The sequence below is a fragment of the Neolamprologus brichardi genome, chromosome 8 (genome assembly GCF_056152115.1).
Source record: "Neolamprologus brichardi isolate AB-2024 chromosome 8, ASM5615211v1, whole genome shotgun sequence".
Lineage (NCBI taxonomy): Eukaryota > Metazoa > Chordata > Actinopteri > Cichliformes > Cichlidae > Neolamprologus > Neolamprologus brichardi.
In genome coordinates, this window is record NC_142111.1 from 10,383,415 (window position 1) to 10,401,690 (window position 18,276).

General features: G+C 39.9%; 1 protein-coding gene across 1 annotated transcript; it reads right to left on the bottom strand.

Moving 5' to 3' along the window:
• Positions 1–312: 312 nt before the first annotated feature.
• Positions 313–16,642, bottom strand: nlrc3 (NLR family, CARD domain containing 3). The gene is made up of 18 exons (XM_006801064.3): positions 16,519–16,642; positions 13,935–14,198; positions 11,516–13,262; positions 11,358–11,444; positions 11,033–11,116; positions 10,112–10,195; positions 9,929–10,012; positions 9,772–9,855; positions 9,408–9,491; positions 9,174–9,257; positions 7,685–7,768; positions 7,215–7,298; positions 6,573–6,656; positions 6,255–6,338; positions 6,086–6,169; positions 1,784–1,867; positions 1,237–1,320; positions 313–1,161 (listed from the first exon to the last, which is right to left on the bottom strand). Exons 1-18 carry the CDS (start codon positions 16,628–16,630, stop codon positions 1,071–1,073), a joined length of 3,393 nt encoding a protein of 1,130 aa, XP_006801127.1. The 5' UTR covers positions 16,631–16,642; the 3' UTR covers positions 313–1,070.
• Positions 16,643–18,276: the final 1,634 nt, after the last annotated feature.

Below are 18,276 nucleotides of genomic sequence, written 5' to 3' on the forward strand. Positions count from 1 at the left end.
CCCTGCTTTTTCTACACGGTCATTTATTCACTATCCACAGCCTTTTCTTCAAAGGCTCTTTAGAGCTTGGCACCATGACAGTACATACTCACTTCAGTATCAGATCAGACCTGAGATGTCAGAGCTCCACCTGCAGCTCCCTAAGGAACCCGTGTTTGTCTTGTTGTTGATCTAAGAATCTGGCGTACATATGTATTTTTTTTTTCATTTAAATGACCACAGACTGTCAAGTTAATTCTTCATGTATATAACACATTTATTAACAGGTACCGTTTCAATTAAGTCCATATATATATATATATATATATATATATATATATATACTGTTATTGGCACACTGGGGTGCTAGCTTAACAAGCCAGGACAAATAATGAACTGGATGGTCCACAAAGCACTATTAAATATGGGTCAAAGGACACAGATTTTCTTCTTACAATTTTAAATACATGTTCTCCTTCTCAGTTCATTGTCTTCAGAGGCTCCAAACATCATAATAACTGCATCTATAACATGCAGGCTTAAAATAGCCAAAAGCCTCATTTCCAATAAGGTTGACTGGAACAAGAAACATTGGAATAAATAAAAAGTTCTGCTCAGTTGGAGTGTATTTGTGTCGTGTCAGTATTTCTGGTATTTAACTTGTAAGACAGGCATAATAAACCAAACAGAACAACAAAGGTTATAAAACCAGTTTGGTCCTCCTGAAATAACTTACTTTTTTTTTTGCCACATTTAATTGTGCAAACAGAGCAAATGTACAAAATGGCATCTTAATGGAGGAATTCTGCTCTACTTTAACTTTCTGAGCTTAATGTGTGTTTATTACATTACTTATTGTGCTTCTCAAGTGTTTGTCTAAAGCTGAACTGCAGCTTCAAAACAGCTGTTTAGTCATCTAATAAATATTACAGAATCTATACAAAAATGCAACGCACCAAATAACTTGTCAGAACTATTATACAGAATGAGTTAAATTACATAGTTTACATCTGCTTTGTATAACAACGGCAGCTGTAATCCCCGTGCTGGTAGCATGACCCTCCTCAGTGACAGCTGCTCTCTCTGGTGGGCTAGATGTCCACCACGCAGCCGGAGGCACTGGCTCTTATAGCATCAGATATGACTTTAGCTCCAGATTCTCCAATGCCATTTCCCTGCAAACTGAAGGAACAGTTTTAATACGACAAATCAATAAACAGATAAATAACAATAAATAAACGGTAAAAGAAAACTTACTTGATGTATGTCAGTTGGTGGTTTCCCTTCAAGGCTGTTGCAATGAATATGGCTCCGTCCATGCCCAGAGAGTTCTCCTGCAGACTGATGAATCACACACAGATTTATTTTTTTGATCAAATGTAGCGATATCTGTGAGTAACTCTCTAAATTTCAAATGTAAAGGTCTGGATATTGATGACTGTTGGATTCCAGAAGAAAACAAAAACAAAAACAGGGAGTTCAGCACACATGCATCTCTGTAGCTGGGGTTATTTACAGCTGACCAAATAATGGATGAACAGCGGTGTGTGGGAGAATAAACTTCAGCCTGTCAATCTGCAGTAAGGAACCCTGGAGGAGGCTGCTGCTTTAAAGTGATTTTCTTTCTGAAGTTATAGTGTTAAATACAGGTTACATATTATAATTTTTTTTAAATCACTGGGTGAAGCTGCTCTGATGTGACAGAGTAAAAGCTATGAAATCAGCAGCTGCATTTACTTTTCTACCACAGGTTTAATATACGAATGTAGTTTATGTCATGAAATGAAGTGCCAGTTGTGCTTACTTCAGCGCCTTGAGGCTTCTGTTGGATTTCAAGGCGTTGGCCAGGGCCTTGGCTCCCTCCATTCCTACAGTGTTCCCACGCAGACTGAAAAACATAGTGGAAAATGAGCTGCCGAGCTCCACCCAAGTGAGCGTCTCATCAAACTAGAGCCTTCTATCATTTTTCTCACTTTTCTCTTGTGTCGTCCAATGACAGGTGAAACTGGTTGTTTACCAGGACTAAAAATGACAATTTGCAATGAGCTGCTGTGTGCACAATGCTCAGCAGAAATAAAATGTAAATGGGAGTCACAGAGAGCTCACGCACCAGAACGCTTCTTTTGTTTTCTTTCTGAGAATCTTTCAAACACTTTTCTGTCCATAGCTGACGTGTATTCTTCTTTGCTCCTGTTTTTTTAGCACAGCGTTGTTCTGTTGGAGGCAATTGTATTTTAATTGTGTCTTTTGTTGCTTCAAAAAAAAATTAATTATCCTTTTAGTGAAGTTTCTGAAAGGTTATGACAAACCCATCAAGAAAATCTTGAGATAAAAAGTCACTAATGAAGAAAGTTTGTATTGGTTACTTCAGCAAATAAGAAGCAGTCCAACTCATTCTAAAATCTGCTGACCAATCTTTGTTCACTGCTGCAAAAAAAAGCCATTTGAATAAACAAAGAGATTTTACATTTTAAATTTACAATGGGCTTCATTTAATGTGCGTGGAGTTCTTACTCTATTCAAACAAACAAGTGGCTATGCAAAATTACTCTTAGATTTAAGAAACATGTGCACCAGCTTGTTTTTATTCTTACCACAGTTTATATGTTGATAAATCAGACTCTTTCTAAACAAAGAGGCTTTTGCAATCTCCATAAAATCTGGATATTGTCACGTCTCCATGTCATTCAGGCGTACTTCCTTGACTTGTAGTCAAGACCGATTAAACCAAGACCAAGACAATACCAAGACCAGAGGGTATCGAGACCAAGACAAGACCAAGACCAAGACAGACCGAGTCAAGACCAAGACAAAGTCGAGACGAGACAAAGACCGAGACAAAAAAGTCTTTAAACTGCAGCCAGATGCTGCTTCGATGCACTCACACAGCCCTCCTCACCGCTGTCTACTGTCTCACTCACTTACTGAGAGGACAGACTCACGCTCCACTTGACTGTTGCGTCTCTCACCCTCTCTGTTTTTCACATAATGATATTATCCTATATCCTCGCATGTGATTGGCCACAATATGGAGGGATTGGAGCATAGCTGAGCCACTGCGTGAGAGCTGAGCAGTGAAAGGAAATTAAGTGAGGAGCCGGCTCTCGCTTACTGGGAGTCGACTCTTGTGATTCACTATAAAGCACTCTCTAAGCATGGCTCTTAGAGCTGATGCTTTTGCGCACGACACATTATCGAACGTTACATTGTGGGTCATGGATACTGTTGACTCCAAATCTCCCGACCACTATGTCGATCTGAGACAGCAAGATCAGTGACAGGTGACAGTGAGACCAAGACAAGACCAAAGCCCGTCGAGACCGAGACAAGACCAAGACCAAAGTGGTCTTGAGACATCCAACTCTAGTACTTCCAGGTAAAGCAGAGAAAGCAGTTACTATCTTGCAAGAGAGAACCGTGCACCACTAAAAGAGGAAAGCAGGAAAAAATCCAACTGAAGAAACTTAAACAATTGTCCAAAGAGGAAAAGGCACAGCTTTCCAGAGTGTTTTCAACAGTTTAAAAGAAAAATGAAAAGTGGGGCTCCTACTGACAAAATAGTAGCTCTGTATATCACATCCCCTGAGACTTGCTTGGAACTCAAAGTTGATATAAAAAAGCCTAACTGAATGAGAGAAAAAGAACAAAGAGGACCATATCTGTCAATCTGTGATAATAAACTCACTGAATTCTATTTTTCAGCATCCATGAGAGAGGGCCAAGAAATTAGACTGTAAGTGATGACATCCAGCACTAATATCAAGGCTTTTTTTAAAATAAAAAATAACTGTAATTCTAAACATCGTGTAGAAATTTCCTACGACAGCCAGATTTTAATTTGTCTGTACACAAGGTCGGATTTTTGGTTGCACATTGTTAGTAAACGAGGTCCAAAGTCCCAGAAATCTTGTGGTCTGTTTAGGGATGGGTATTTATAAGATTTTCACGATTCCGATTCCATTTTCGATTCTGTTTAACGATTCGATTCTTTATCGATTCTCTTATCGATTCTTTTTAAAAAAGGAGAACACTAAGGTCTAATAGCTTAGAACTTTGTTTTATATCTTCTCTTTGAACAAGATAGAAATTTAGGAGTAACATGGCCTTACAAACCCAACAGTGAGATCTTAAGAGATCCACAGCATACGGCTCTTCAATGGGGTGTCACAGGGTCCCCAGGAAAAAAAATTGTAAATGTAAAATAATAAAATAAATATTCTTCTGTAGCAATAACAAAGTATAACATCAATTATTCTGTAGCAATTACACAAGAATATCCAGTAATGTCCCTGCCTACAATTAAACACATTCACTTACCGAAAATCATCTGCTGTGGCAAATGGGTGCAAACCTTTGACCACAAACTTAGTCACTGCTCGGTGACATTCGTCTATCCTAGCCTGAAAGGAGACGCTACCGGTAGACTGCAGTGAGAACTGCCAGCATCTGAGCCAGACTCTGTCTGGCTCTCTCATCATGGTCACCTAAATGCACAGTAATGGCAGGTTTTGTAATAAGGCAGATCGCGCTAACATAATATGCACTGTTAGTTGATTATTTACCTGCGGCATTAACGGGAGAGGACGTGCAAACCGCTGCTGCTGGGTTGAGATTCACGAGTCCGGAGCGGAATTAAAAACACGACATTCATTTAAGGTCATCGTGTGTTTTGTAAGCAAATGCTTTTGCATATTCGTAGTGTTTCCTCCCTTAAATGAAATATCTACTTTGCAAGTATTGCAAGTTGCCCTGTTGTCATCCATTCTCGTAAAGCAAAACCAAACTTTTGAGCGTTTGAGCCGCTTAGGCGCCGTGTTTCCTGCCAGGTAAATGACGCTCCGCAACGTGGTGACGTCATTCGGGGCGACTGGAATCGATAAGGGAATCGTTTGCAAAAATGGCAAACGATTCCAAGGAATTGAAACACTGGGAACCGGTTCTCAACAAGAACCGGTTTTCGATACCCATCCCTAGGTCTGTTCAAATACAACTTTACTATCCTAACCTGTGCAACTTCTTAGAGAGAAGAGGTGTCGTCCTGGCAACCCTTTCGAACAAGCCACACTGGTTCAATCTTGTTATCATTGCGCCATCATGAAATTTAATGCTTAACTGAGGCCTGTAGGGTCTGTGATGTAGCTCTTGGTTTGTTTTGCAGTTTCCTTGAGCACGGCATGGTCTAACCTCAGGGAAAATTGGTGTGCTGTTCACTCTTGGGAAGACTGTGACATTGTGTTAACACACCTGAATTCTCCAAACCAGCAAAATGCCAAAACCTTTGCTTTTACAGAGGTGCTCGCACTTGCTGATGATCAGTTAATCAAGTGTATTTGATTAGCAGCACCTGCCTTCTTAAGTCTTGTTAAGCAGTTTGGTGTTTTTCACATTACTGGGATTATTGCATTTCTTTTTCACATGGCTGTATGTATTGTAATATTATTATGGTATGTTTAAATTTAACTCTATAAAATCAGAGTGAATGTAAATCAACAATAATATAGATAAGTCATTACATGTGAAAAAAATAAAGAAAAGTAAAGTTGCCATTAAAACACACTGAGTCATTTAATCATCAAGCAGCACGAGAGCTTAAATAGTCTCAAACTGGTTGAGGATCAGTTGGTGAATTTTCTCACATTATTCACAAAGAGAAGGTCTGGAGGTATTCTGATGAATCATCACTTTTATTGTTTAACATTTGGAAATAACAAACATTTCCAGGGAGGCACACTCATCTGATCTAGTGATCGTAATCATGACTTGTTAGTGATCTGTTAGAGACAACTGCCTTATTAAAATAATATCTACCTCAAGCAGACACAACGTTGTCAGACTGCAATCAGTAAATTTAAATTGCATGCTGCGATTCTCAAATGAAGATAAACAAAGTTCATAACAGGAACCAATCAAAAGCTATTAATCTTTAGAAGCAGACAGATAAGAGACTAGCAGTTAGTTTCAGATAGAAGTTAACGGGTGCTGCTTGGTTTCACTTTGCTGTTGATTAGGCCAACTTTAACTGACAAAGCTGAACTGCCGAAGAGCGTGTCAATGATATGTGGCTAAAACAAAGGAAAGGTTGACACAAGGTAAAATTTGTACTCACTCTAATGTTTGCAGGGTCTGGTTGGTCATCAGAGCTTCTGCCATTTTAATGGCGCCACTCGTCCCTGCTGAGACTCCCTGAAGACTGAAGAGACGTCACACAAAAGGGTCACAACCACCACAACGACAAAAATGATTGATCTGTCGATGGACACGATCGTTATGCCAACCATAAAGTGCGCAGTGACGTGTTGGTTTTCAGAGCCTCGGCAAGATAAGTGACTCCTTCATTCCCGATAGCATTTTCTTGAAGACTGTAGGATGGAGAAGCACACACAGAAACTGCTATGAATAACAATAAAGCCTTGAGAGTAAAGCTTTACATAATTGCATGGTTGCTGATGAAATATGGTCACTCAAAGCCTGGAGCGAGTCATTTTCTCAAAGTAATATCAGCGCAGGCTTTGATGACAGGAAAGAGTTTTGAAATTTTGGGTGAGATCGATATATTTACAAACAAAGGAGTGAAAAAGGTTGATTGGTCTTACTCCAGGAGTTGCATTGTGGAATTGGAGAGGAGTGCATGGGCCAGAGCTTTCGTGGCTGTGGACTTGATGAAATTCCACTGCAGACTGTGAAAAGAGAGGAAAAGAAGAGACCCAGTATGAAGCAAATACACTTGAATTCATTAAAGATCTATTAAACAGGTTGCTGGTTCAATCCCTGGATGCTCTACTCTGCATGCCGAAGTATACTTGGAAAGATACCGAACCTTAAAGTTGCTCTCCAATGTGTCCATCAGCGTGTGAATCTTAGACAGAAAGCATTTAGGTGTAGAAAAAATATAGTTGAATGAGGCGTGTTGAATGAGGCGCTTTAAAAGCTCAAGAAAAGTACTACATAAGAACCAAATTGTTTACTTTACTATTTTGATTTAGCTCTAAAATTCTGCTCAACCACATTTCAGAATCTAGACTCTAACCATTCATTCTCTTCCACTTGTCCTTATCGGGGTTATGGGTAGAGTGTGTGCTTAAAGATATGGGTATAAATATCCTGCTTTGTTCACTAGAACTTTATTACATCACTGAGAATGCATCGGTTGCTGTGCAGTGCAGACTCCCACTTCTACTCTCAGACTTGTGTGTATCTGTTTGGATGTGTTTATTTCCGATTCAAGCTCCACTTACTGCAAGGAGGTCAGGCCTTGATTAAACTTGATTGCACCAGCGATAGCTTGAATTCCGTCATCATGTAAAAGGTTGGCTGTGAGACTGGAAAACACACAAATATGCAAGCAAAAACACAAATATGAGCACTGTTGTATGTAATGCAAAGACTATCAGAGCGTTTTCAACATGTCTGCTTTCACAGAAGCTTCAAGTTTTGAAAATAACACTGAAAAAAGGCATTTACAGGAAGTATTATAACACTAGAATATGGCTGCTGCTGCCAGTGTTGCAGTAGGTTGGAAATGTCCCCACATTACCTCAAAGAGCTACACAATACAAACAGTTATCTCACAGTTTTTGTGCTTTTCATCATGCAGCAGTATTGTATGACACGGCATGATCTGGGGGAGTGACATTTACTGAACAGTCGGGTATTCCCGCAGTTTTGTGAGGGATGATAGTGTACTACTATTAACGAGCTGACTCACTCGAGGTCCTGCAGAGTGTTGTTCTCGTGGAGGGCATGGGCCATGTTCTTTGCTCCCTCTACCCCAATGGAGTTCTCCCTCAGACTAAATAGACAGAAAAACACATGAAAAGTGACATAAGACACAAGCATGACAACTTTACAGCCACTAAAATGCCAAGATACTGTCAATTTGGCAAACCTTTTCCAAAGAGAGGCTTCTTTTACTCTTTTACTCCCTTTTTTGAGGCACAAAATATGAATACTGATCACATGTGTCTAACAGATAAGATATACTGCACATAAGATACAATTAGTTTTATAGGTTTTTGGACAGCGAGACAATATTTGTCATTTTGCCTCCGCACACCACATCAGTGGATTTTATATCAAATAATCAAGTGTGAATGATGTGCAGACTTTCAGTTTTCTTTTAAGGTGTTTAACAAAAGTTGTGTCTTAAATGATCAGGAAATACAGCCATCTTTATGCAAAGCCCCCCTGCTCCGCAACAAAAAAACAGAAAAACCACAGAAGACAACTAAAGTGGATGATGACAGAATTATTTCCATGGTTAAAGGAAAAAAAAAAAAACCAAACACCTTTAAAACATCTAACAAAGTCAAAACTGTTTTTCAAGGAGGTAGGCGTATAAATATCGGTCTGCAGTCAACACATGCCTTCATGAATGGAAATAGAGAGGGTTTAAAATGAAGGTGCAAATAACTACACTCAAGAATAACAACGCTAATGTAGCCTTCGCCAGGAAACATCCAAAAGAAACTGCACAGTTCTGAAAAAGTAAAAATAAAAAGGGAGGAAACAGCATTTGGTGATGCCTGCAGGTACTCATTGACTGCAAATGATTTTCCTCCAAGTATTAAAAACAATCTTTTTATTTAATTTTTTTTAGTTTAGTCCAATTGATTTTGAGCTTCTTAAAATGGTAGACTATATATAAAATGGCTATAATTCCTAAATAGTAAATAAAATTAAATCAACTGAATTAAAGTCTAAACTGTAATCACACCTTGACTGATTTAAAATCTGGTGTACAGAGGCAAAATAATGGAAAAAGAATTGTAATTGTCCAAAACATGTGGACTTGTGTAACTGTAAAATCATTTAAACTTTATTCTGTTGAACCAAAATCTGCAGCTAATTAGCCATACATAAAGAGTCGGAGATGCAGAGGGAAACAACATGCTAGCGTTCTTCAGTGCTAATAAAATTAATCTGCACAGAAAGAAAAGCTTGAGGGAAAGCTTGCATGGACTTCAAGATGCCTACTGATGCTAAGTAAGACAAAGAACTGACCCAGATCACTGATTGGTCACCTAAAGCTCAAAATAACATCAGCTTTTTAAATAATTTCTTAGCTAAAGTAACTCTCCTCTGAGTTTAACTGACAGTTGCTTGTTGGAAAATCACGTTCTCCCAAAAAAGACAAAATATTCTTGGGTTAATGCACAAACAGGGAAACAGAGTGAAACTTTAAGCTTGGTCCTTACTTCAAGGAGACGAGGCCATGGTTCAGTCTCAGTGCTTTGGTTAAGGCTGTCATTCCCTTGTTGCTGATTGAGTTACTCTGAAGTCTATGAAAAGAGATGAAAAGTTAAATGCAGCTGTAATGAATAGCATTCAAAGCAAACACCATTTCCCCTTCTGTGGTGCATGAACTGAAATGTCACTTCCCACACTATTAAAATGCATTTGAATTGCACTCATGGGCAGAAGATACTAACTGGAGTGAGAGAAGAGTGTGGTTGACCGCCAAAGCCTCGGCCAGAGCTACCGTCCCTTTATCCCCAAGCTGATTACCACAAAGACTGCAGACAAGAACACAAATACACCCGACACATTAGGAGAAAGAAAGCCATTAATCTGAGTTATCAGTATGTGAACCAGGTTCAGGTGTGGTGGTAAACAAGATCAAATGAAGCCTAGTAACAAACAAGTGTGTCAATGAGCTATCATAACTGTACACCTCATCATCAATCTGCAAAAATGTGAAGAAGTAATGATTAACTTTTAGTCTTTAAATGTTCTGGCCTAGAAGTTCAGTACATTATCTCCAAGATCACTGAATGAATATTAATTTTGCATTACATCAACTTTGTGAGAGTCCGGTTGGTCTTCAGTGCTTCTGCAATCCTTTTGGCTCCACCTGCTGCGATTGTATTCTTCCGTATACTAAAAAAAAAAGATGCACATTAATCTACGGGACATTCATTAAAACAACATCTGTAAACAAGACCAAACTCACTTCAGAGACACCAGTTTGCGGTTGCACTGCAGCACTTCTGCAAGCGACTGAGCACCTTCCTCCTCGATGGCGTTGTTCTGAAAGCTGATGAGAAGTCGGGGAAATTGAGCAAATACACCAACTAGAGTAAATAAACTGGAATTCTGTGTGTGTCAGTTAAGCTGTAGAGCAATTATACTCAACTTGATTGATGTCAGGACTTGGTTCATTTTCAGAGCCTCTGCTAGGAACTTTGCACCTTTGGAGCCGATGTTGTTGTTCCGAAGACTAAAACAACATAAACAGGTCATTAGATGATTTACTAAAACTCTACTTAGCAGTAATAAGATGTAAATTATAAGATGCAGGTTTAGCATTATTATTATGTAGTATTATGATCAACTCTTGAATGACTATACTACATCAAAACTAAAAGCCTTTTCCCCATTTCAGATTACTCATTTTTATTACAAGGTTCTGTTTTTGGAAAACATTATATACTGTATATAAAAGATGGAAGTAGCCTCCATGTTGTCATGGTTACTCATCTTTTAAAGCTTTACTGTGAGCAATTTATCCACTGCCATCTTAGTTTTTGAATCTAGACACAAGAGAAACTGAGACCCTGCACACTAACAGCTAGCCAAGCTCTACAGCAGTGATTCCCAAGAAATTGAGTTTGAAATGACTCAAAATAATGTACAGTTACTTATTTATATTAATTGATTTAAATAAAAAGTGAATTAAAACTGGTACTTGGAGGTGGTTATTAGTGATATTACTCTGACCTAAATTCACTGCTCTTTTATTGAAGCTTGTGTCCCAGTGGCAGGTGGGTCACCTATTGGCCTTAATACTCTCACTCCTGTATTTAAGATTGGGAGGGCACCATGGGCTTTCCTGTTTTATTAAATGGGTCACAGCACTCTTGACTGGGAATAGCTCCTCTAGAGCATACTTGGCTTTGAGTGTCTGTAATAAATGAATTAAAACTAGCTACTGACACCATAAAATATACTTTCCAGACCTGGGGGCAGCAGCTATCCTTTATATACAGATAATTGGAAATACTGAACTCAAAAGGTTTTATTTGTTCATTCAGACATCAAACACTGCAGATCTCACTTGAGAGAAGTCAGCGTGCGGTTCACCAAGAGGGCTCGACTCAGGGCTTTGGCTCCTTTGTTGCTGATGGCATTGTCCGCCAGACTGATGGAGGGATAAAAGAAATTGTATTTATGTTGTTCGAATATTAATAATAATTACAACCACAATTATACTTTCACCAATCATACAATCACACAACCACTGAGAGTAATCAGCAAGGTCAATCATAACTTCATTTAAAAGCTCTGCTGTTTATCTGAGTTTATAAAGCAGCTTGATGTGATACAGTTGTTCAGAACAACAATTGTTCCTCATATGATGCTTTACCACAAAAAAGACTCACCTTATTTTTCGGATATGGCAGTCTTTGGCACTCAGGAGACTTCCCAGCAGCTCCATGACATCATCTTTAAAGTGATTATTCTCCAACCTGATGAGCAGATAAAACCACTGAATCTGGAGTTTTCCTTTTATTGGATGTATTTGGGTTGAGAAGCTCACCTTAGATGGCTACAGTACAGCAGCTGCGGGAGCAAACATTTCACTGTCGAGGCGTTCAGAGAAGCTGTCAGGTTGGTTTGTTCGCTGCACTCCGGAGACACGTGGAGCAGGTAACCCAGCACCACACAGTGAGGCCGCGTTAACTTTCCCGCAAGACTGCCGAGCCGTAAATCCTCCTCTACGCTCCGCAGCATCTCTGTGTGCTGCAGCTCCTGTAAACAGTAAGCTAGGTTGACTGCACGCAGGGAGACCACAGCACCCCCGCTGACCAACAGACCCTGCAAAAACCCTGCTGCCCATGCCTTGTTGTTGCCATCGTCTTTCCCGAGGGCCAGAAGTCCAGCAAGAGGTTTGATTGCAGCTGAGCACAGCAGGCCTGTTAGGAAGCGTACGAACACATCCAGGTGACCATCCTCAGCTTGTTGTGAGTGCTGAAAGGCACTTCTGAAGTGGTTCTGGAAACCAATCTTGGGCCAGGACATGGAGCTCTCAGAGAACAAGTCAAAGATTGCCCGCTTTGAGGAAACATGGTAGAAGGTAGCTGCAAGAAACTCCTGCAGAGTCAAATGTGTGAAGCGGAACATCGTGTTGATGGTTGACTCCTCTCGAACAAGAACTCCAGAACCGAGACTGCTTTGAGTCAGCAGTAGCTCAATCCCATAGTTCTTGAGGTCTTGTTCACTGAAGACATACTTGTGTTTGAGAAGCCCATAGAAAGCCAGTCGTCCGAGATTCCCCAGCAGTTTCCGATTGCTCCCGTGAAGTTGCTCCGTTTTTACAGGCTCTCTGCCTCTTGGTTCGCCCAATTCTGCTTTCATTGAACAGAAATTGCCATACAGCTCAGTGCAAGTCCTCGGAAGACTCTCCTGTGCTTCATTCTGCATGATGTATAACAAAGTATCAGCTACTATCCAGCAAATGCAGGGTATGTAGCACATCACCATCAAGATCTTATTGGATTCCAAGTGTGACCATATTTTCCTGGCAAAATCCTTCTCAGAGAAATGGTGATTCAGAAAGATCTCTATATCCTTAGGACTAAATCCTGGGATCTCAGTCACCCTGTCAACCAGACCTCCGGGGATAAGGGAAGCTACTCTTGGCCTGGAAGTCACCCAGACTGCTATATCGGGAAGCAGATTCCCTCGAATGATGTTGGTAACTAAGTCGTCAATAGGCACTTCTTTTTTTGGGTCGCTGCAAGAAGCTGCGTCGGAAAAATTTAATTTGCAGCGGAATTCGTCCAAACCATCAAGTATGAGCAGAGTCCGACAGGAGCTGTTCAGGACCAGACTGGGATCAGATATATGAGGAAAAGCCATTTTCACCAGCCTCTCAGCAGAAAGCTTGTCCAGCAAGTTCAGCTCGGCAAATGTGAACGGTAGCACAAAGTTTATGTCTGTACAGATGATCCCTTGGCACCACTGCCGGACAAAGTGTCTCACCCAGGTTGTTTTGCCGATACCAGCTACCCCAACTGTGAGGGAGACCCTAGGGGGCATACTGACTCGGGTGAGGGGCTCAAACAGTTTTGCTAACCCCAGCTGCCTAAGATGATTTCTTTTCTCTCCTCGAGTCACTCCCACCTGCATCAGGTCATGCTCCTTTTGTTGGAGGTCAGAAAGTCCATCGACAAGTAGTAAGGTTCTTGATGAGATGTTAAGTCTGGGGCAGCTGATTGAGTCTCTGTCTCTGTACTGTTCATATCGGCGTAAGAGGACCTCCTTGTGCTCTTTTACCATGGCATCTACAGACAAAAACAAAAGAAATTCACATCGGTTATTCTCTGGAAAAAGGACACTAATATGGAAGAGTAACTTTGTTTGACCCCAGTGAGTGAAAAGTGCTTTGCATTTAAACTTACACAATCATACACTAAACACTATAGAAACACTTGTAAAAGCCGCACGTCTATGGAGGAACCAAACTGGCAGAAAAAGTATTAATATCTACATTTCATATACATATTCCCATATGCAAGCAAGAAAGCAGAAATAAGTAAACAAATAAACATTTTTAAAAATTATTAATTAGTAAACAAAAATGGCAAATTAATTCAATTCCATTCAAATTTATTTATACAGCGCTAAATCACAACAGCAGTAACCTCTAGGCGCTTTATATTGTAAGGTAGACCCTACAATAAAACATACAGAGAAAAACCCAACAATCATATGGCGCCCTGTGAGCAAGCACTTTGGCGACAGCAGGAAGGAAAAACTCCCTTTTAACAGGAAGATGCATCCGGCAGAGCCAGACAGAACATACAGAATATTATTTTATTGATTTATTTTCTTTGCAGTTTTGTTCCTCCAGACTCGTTGCCTGAGCTACTACTACCCCCCCCCCCCCCCCCCCGCCCCCCGCCCCCCTAACCATTTTAAAGAATTACACAGGACAGAGAGTAGCAGCCTCTTACCGTGGTTAATGATGAGCTGGGCAACCTGAGAATCTGAGCTCTCTATAAAACCCTGAAGGACGTCAGAGCCTTGACTGTCCTTGGCAGTGACAATAGTGGTGAGCATGTTAACCTGATCCTGCAGTCGGCCTGCTTCCTTGACCTTGGTCTCCTCAGCTGAAGTGAGGACATCCAGGTTTCTCATGTGGTTTAAGATCTCCCCCAGGAAGGAGGGCGTAATAAAGCTCTGCAGCTGGTCTTGATGTTTTTGGATCCAACCAAGATCTAAAGAATAACAGAACACTTTTAGGACTTTTATGATTGATGAGATTATTGTGGTGTTAACTCATGAGCAAAGATACTTCCTAAAGCTGGGACAATGCAGGATTATTTGTGTTTTTGTCGTATATTTATTCTCATTAAAAAGTCTGATGATGGTAAATGACTTTGCACACAAGAGGACACCATATTTTTAAAGAAATAACATGCCTTTGCCTCATTTATTTTTTCCCCTAATCTTTATATGTGTGTGTGTGTGTGTGTGTGTGTACACACACTCAAAATTGCAGACACGTCAGCTTCTTCTTTGTTGTGTAATACACAAAGAGACAGATAAATATTTTCACTTTCCTCTTGGAAAGTAGAAATCACCACATCACAATCAGAGCCTGTGGTGTCCTTAAAACCACTTCAATAATACATCAAAACCAACAAGCTGCCATTTAGAAACGGTGTAAATGTTTCCTAACAAAGAGGGGGAAAATAACAGGAAAGAATAAAGAGCATCAGCAAGTTTACAGGAAAGCTTGAAATACAAACCTGAAAACTGAGGATCTGCGATGATCGCACATTTTTTTGATCTTGCTTAAAAATCCTAAATCAGAAAATCTTCTGCTTAAAAATTGGCGAATGTCCAAGCAAGTGTTTACCTAATGAACTCCCAGGATTGACAGGTTTGTTTAATCTTTCAAAGTCAATCAAAGTCTCTGCTCAGACTGCTGCTCGGAGCCGACATACGGCTGGATGGTTGGATGGAGATCAAAGTGATTTTTTAAAAACCTGCAAACTTACTGAGAAGTATTAGGGTTTGCCCCTACAGGAAATTTTTGAGCGGACGTGGTGAGCACTGTGTCAAAGTTTTGTTAATGGTTACTAGGTGACAGGCTAAACACACTAACCATAAACAGCACCTGTCACTGCACACAGTATGAACATCGCCACACTTTAACGCTTTTTCAGGTATAAAACTGCCAGACTGAGGTAAACCTACAACATTTTTTCATATTTGTAAAAGAACAATTCTGTTTTCTGTAATGCAATTCTACTTATTCTCTTCTCCAACAGCAGAAGTCGGCATCTTGAATCGTGATAACATTGTTGTCTTGTTTGCAAACCATATGGTGAAACAAAGACTTGAAAGCTAAATCACAGAGATCAGATTGTCCTACAGATGACACCTCTGCAGCTCAACACTGCTGATAATAGCAGAATATGATGTGCACCACTAATGTTAAAATAACTACTTCATTTAAAGTCAATTTTATGATCCTGCCATTATCACTGACACACTACGTCCTTTTTTGTCAGTTCATAAATTGTATTTTTAACAAAAGAACAGCAGCGCAGGACGAGAACGAGGACAGACAACAAGAAAAACACGGCAAGCTGAAACAGATAGACAGGGACAGGGAGGGACAGGGAGAGATTGAGGGTACTGAGATAGAAATGGAATCAAATAAAAAAGAAGCAATATCAGTGCTGATAACCTTGATATATGTGTTCATACCACAAAGATGTATATGTGCACACATACCTACATGTATGTATGTATGTATATATGTATATATATATATATATATATATATATATATATATTGGGAGCTATCGTGGCTCAAAGAGTTGGCAGTTCGTCTTGTAACCGGAAGGTTGCCGGTTCGAGGTTCAGACAGTCTCGGTCGTTGTGTCCTTGGGCAAGACACTTCACCTACCGCCTACTGGTGTTGACCAGAGGGGCCGATGGCGCGATATGGTAGCCTTGCTTCTGTCAGTCTGCCCCAGGGCAGCTGTGGCTACAACTGTAGCTGCCTCCACCAGTGTGTGAATGTGAGAGTGAATGAATAGTGGAATTGTACAGCTCTTTGAGGGCCCTGAAAAGCGCTATATAAATGAAATCCATTATATATATATATCTATATAGATAGATAGCACAGTGACATGCTGCTGATTATTTTATGCCATTTCAGCTCCTTCTTGGTCATGTTTGTTCTTCTTGTTTTTGCTCATATATATATATATATATATATATATATATACATAAATTTACATAAGCCCCCACACCTATACACTCATACAAACATACACAGACAGATACACATGCATGCACGACACTGAAAAAAAAAAAAAAAAGTATAAACCTGTATGTACTTACGTGATTTTTTACGTGTAATAAAGTATTTAGATGCCAGTATTAGTACACTTTACTTCCACTGATGACGACTGATTGAACTAAATGCTGCTGTCTGAATGATCACTATTAAATTTTCGCCAAAAAATTATTTTAAAAGGCTAAATAAACCGTTATAGACACAGCGGCTTCGACTCTTACCCTCCGTTTCTGCTTGCGATGAGGTCGTAGACTGAAGATCCACATAGCAGTCGTCCTGCCACGTAATGCGTTTGCTTCGGTCCAGGATAGAATCGTAATGTGTCTTCTCCATGAGAAACTCTGATATATGTCTACTGCTGATGCTCCCGCTTGTATCTATGTGACACACACACACACATTACTTACTGCATGCAACCGGACATTATGGGCTGTGATCAATGGGGGTTAAGCCAATCAAACAAGTTTTGCCTTCAGTCATCCTGCTGAAGCTCTGAAGAAGAGTTCGTTGTGTAATACTGCTACTATTAACCCTAATACATATTTATAATAAAAGTGAGAAATTAAACTGCTAATTTGTTAGAGTTTCATAAACACTTTTTGCACATTGTTGAAGATGAATTTTCGCCTTTAACTCAAAGTCTAAAGCATCATCATCATCATTTTGACCAGTTCCTTTAGAAATATGTGTGCAGAGCATCATTATTATTTAATCACCTCCAATTAATCAGTGTGTTTATTAAAAAGGTACACCTGCATTCGCCTCAGTAACACATGCTTATGAGAGCTTATGAGAACACAAGCACCAGTTGAACACTGTGTTTGTTGTTTGTGTTGATATTGTATGAAGACTTCACTACATGCAGATTTTGTGACTCTGAACACATCAGGAGACAAACACCACCTGCACCCCCTTAAGGCCTTTTTCAGGGCAGAAGGATGTGCTAACTGGCTTGGGATACACAAGTCTGCGGGGCCCTGTAGGAGAGTTATGAGCAATGGATCTACATAAGAGATGAGGAATAGGGAGAGAACCAGAAGGATCAGACTTTTTGATCTTTTTCTTTTCCCAGGATAGACAACGGAGTGGAACTTACTGATTAAGTTATCTTGAAAGACCCTTCTCAATAAATTCAGGTTGCCCGTCCCCCAAGGACCCAAGTTGCTGGTGCTGCTCGATTATATTTCAGTCAGTTTATCCCCCGGGGGTGCTCGTTGTCGGTTTTGTCTATATCTTATTGAAACTGTATTTCAATAAGCTATTTTTCCAGTGGTCTTTGTGTCTATTTTTGACACGACAACATGGACTAAGAATCTATAATCCCTTTACTAGACATTGCCGGTGATTCTGTGCAGTGTTTGCCTCTTTCAAGTTGATGCAGCTTTGCTGGGGAGTTACATATTATCCCCAAACTTCAAGAACCAAAAAGATTTTATAAATTAATGACAAATGAAATGAGCACAATGTGCCCAGGCCATGTTTTTCAAGTTTAATCCTCTGGAAACACCCACTGGTTTAACCATGAGTGTGCACAGCCTTTCAAATAACCAGATTTACGGTAATGTTGTGCTTGGTACACATCCTGGACTTTGCAGAAGACAAACATACTATTAAACAGGCAAATATGTAAACTATACACATGAAAAAGTATTTGCCCCCTTCCTGTATTCTTAGTTTTTTGCATGTTACACTTAAATGGCCTCAGATCAGGAAAGAAATCGAAATAATAGACAACGATAACCCAAGTAAATACAAAATGCTTTTAAACAGCCGTTTCATTTGTTAAGGGAAAGAAGTACCCACATCTACCTTGCCTTGTGTGATAAAAGTAAATATCTTCTCCCTGCACTGTGCGCACTTTATTAAACATTATTAAGCTGACAGTTTGTTGCATGAACATGAAAAGAGTGAAAGGAGCTTCTTCTTGTTTTCGCTGCAATTTTACTAAAGCGGAGTGAAAGTAGTGCAAACAAAAATTC

Excerpts from the sequence above, each read along its gene's own strand:
- nlrc3 (XM_006801064.3), bottom strand. The coding sequence starts at position 16,630 with ATGGAGAAGACACATTACGATTCTATCCTGGACCGAAGCAAACGCATT. Across the intron at positions 13,263-13,934 it reads CCAGCTCATCATTAACCACG|ATGCCATGGTAAAAGAGCAC; the intron begins GTAAGAGGCTGC and ends TTTTGTCTGTAG. Across the intron at positions 6,657-7,214 it reads CAAGGCCTGACCTCCTTGCA|TCTGCAGTGGAATTTCATCA; the intron begins GTAAGTGGAGCT and ends CTCTTTTCACAG.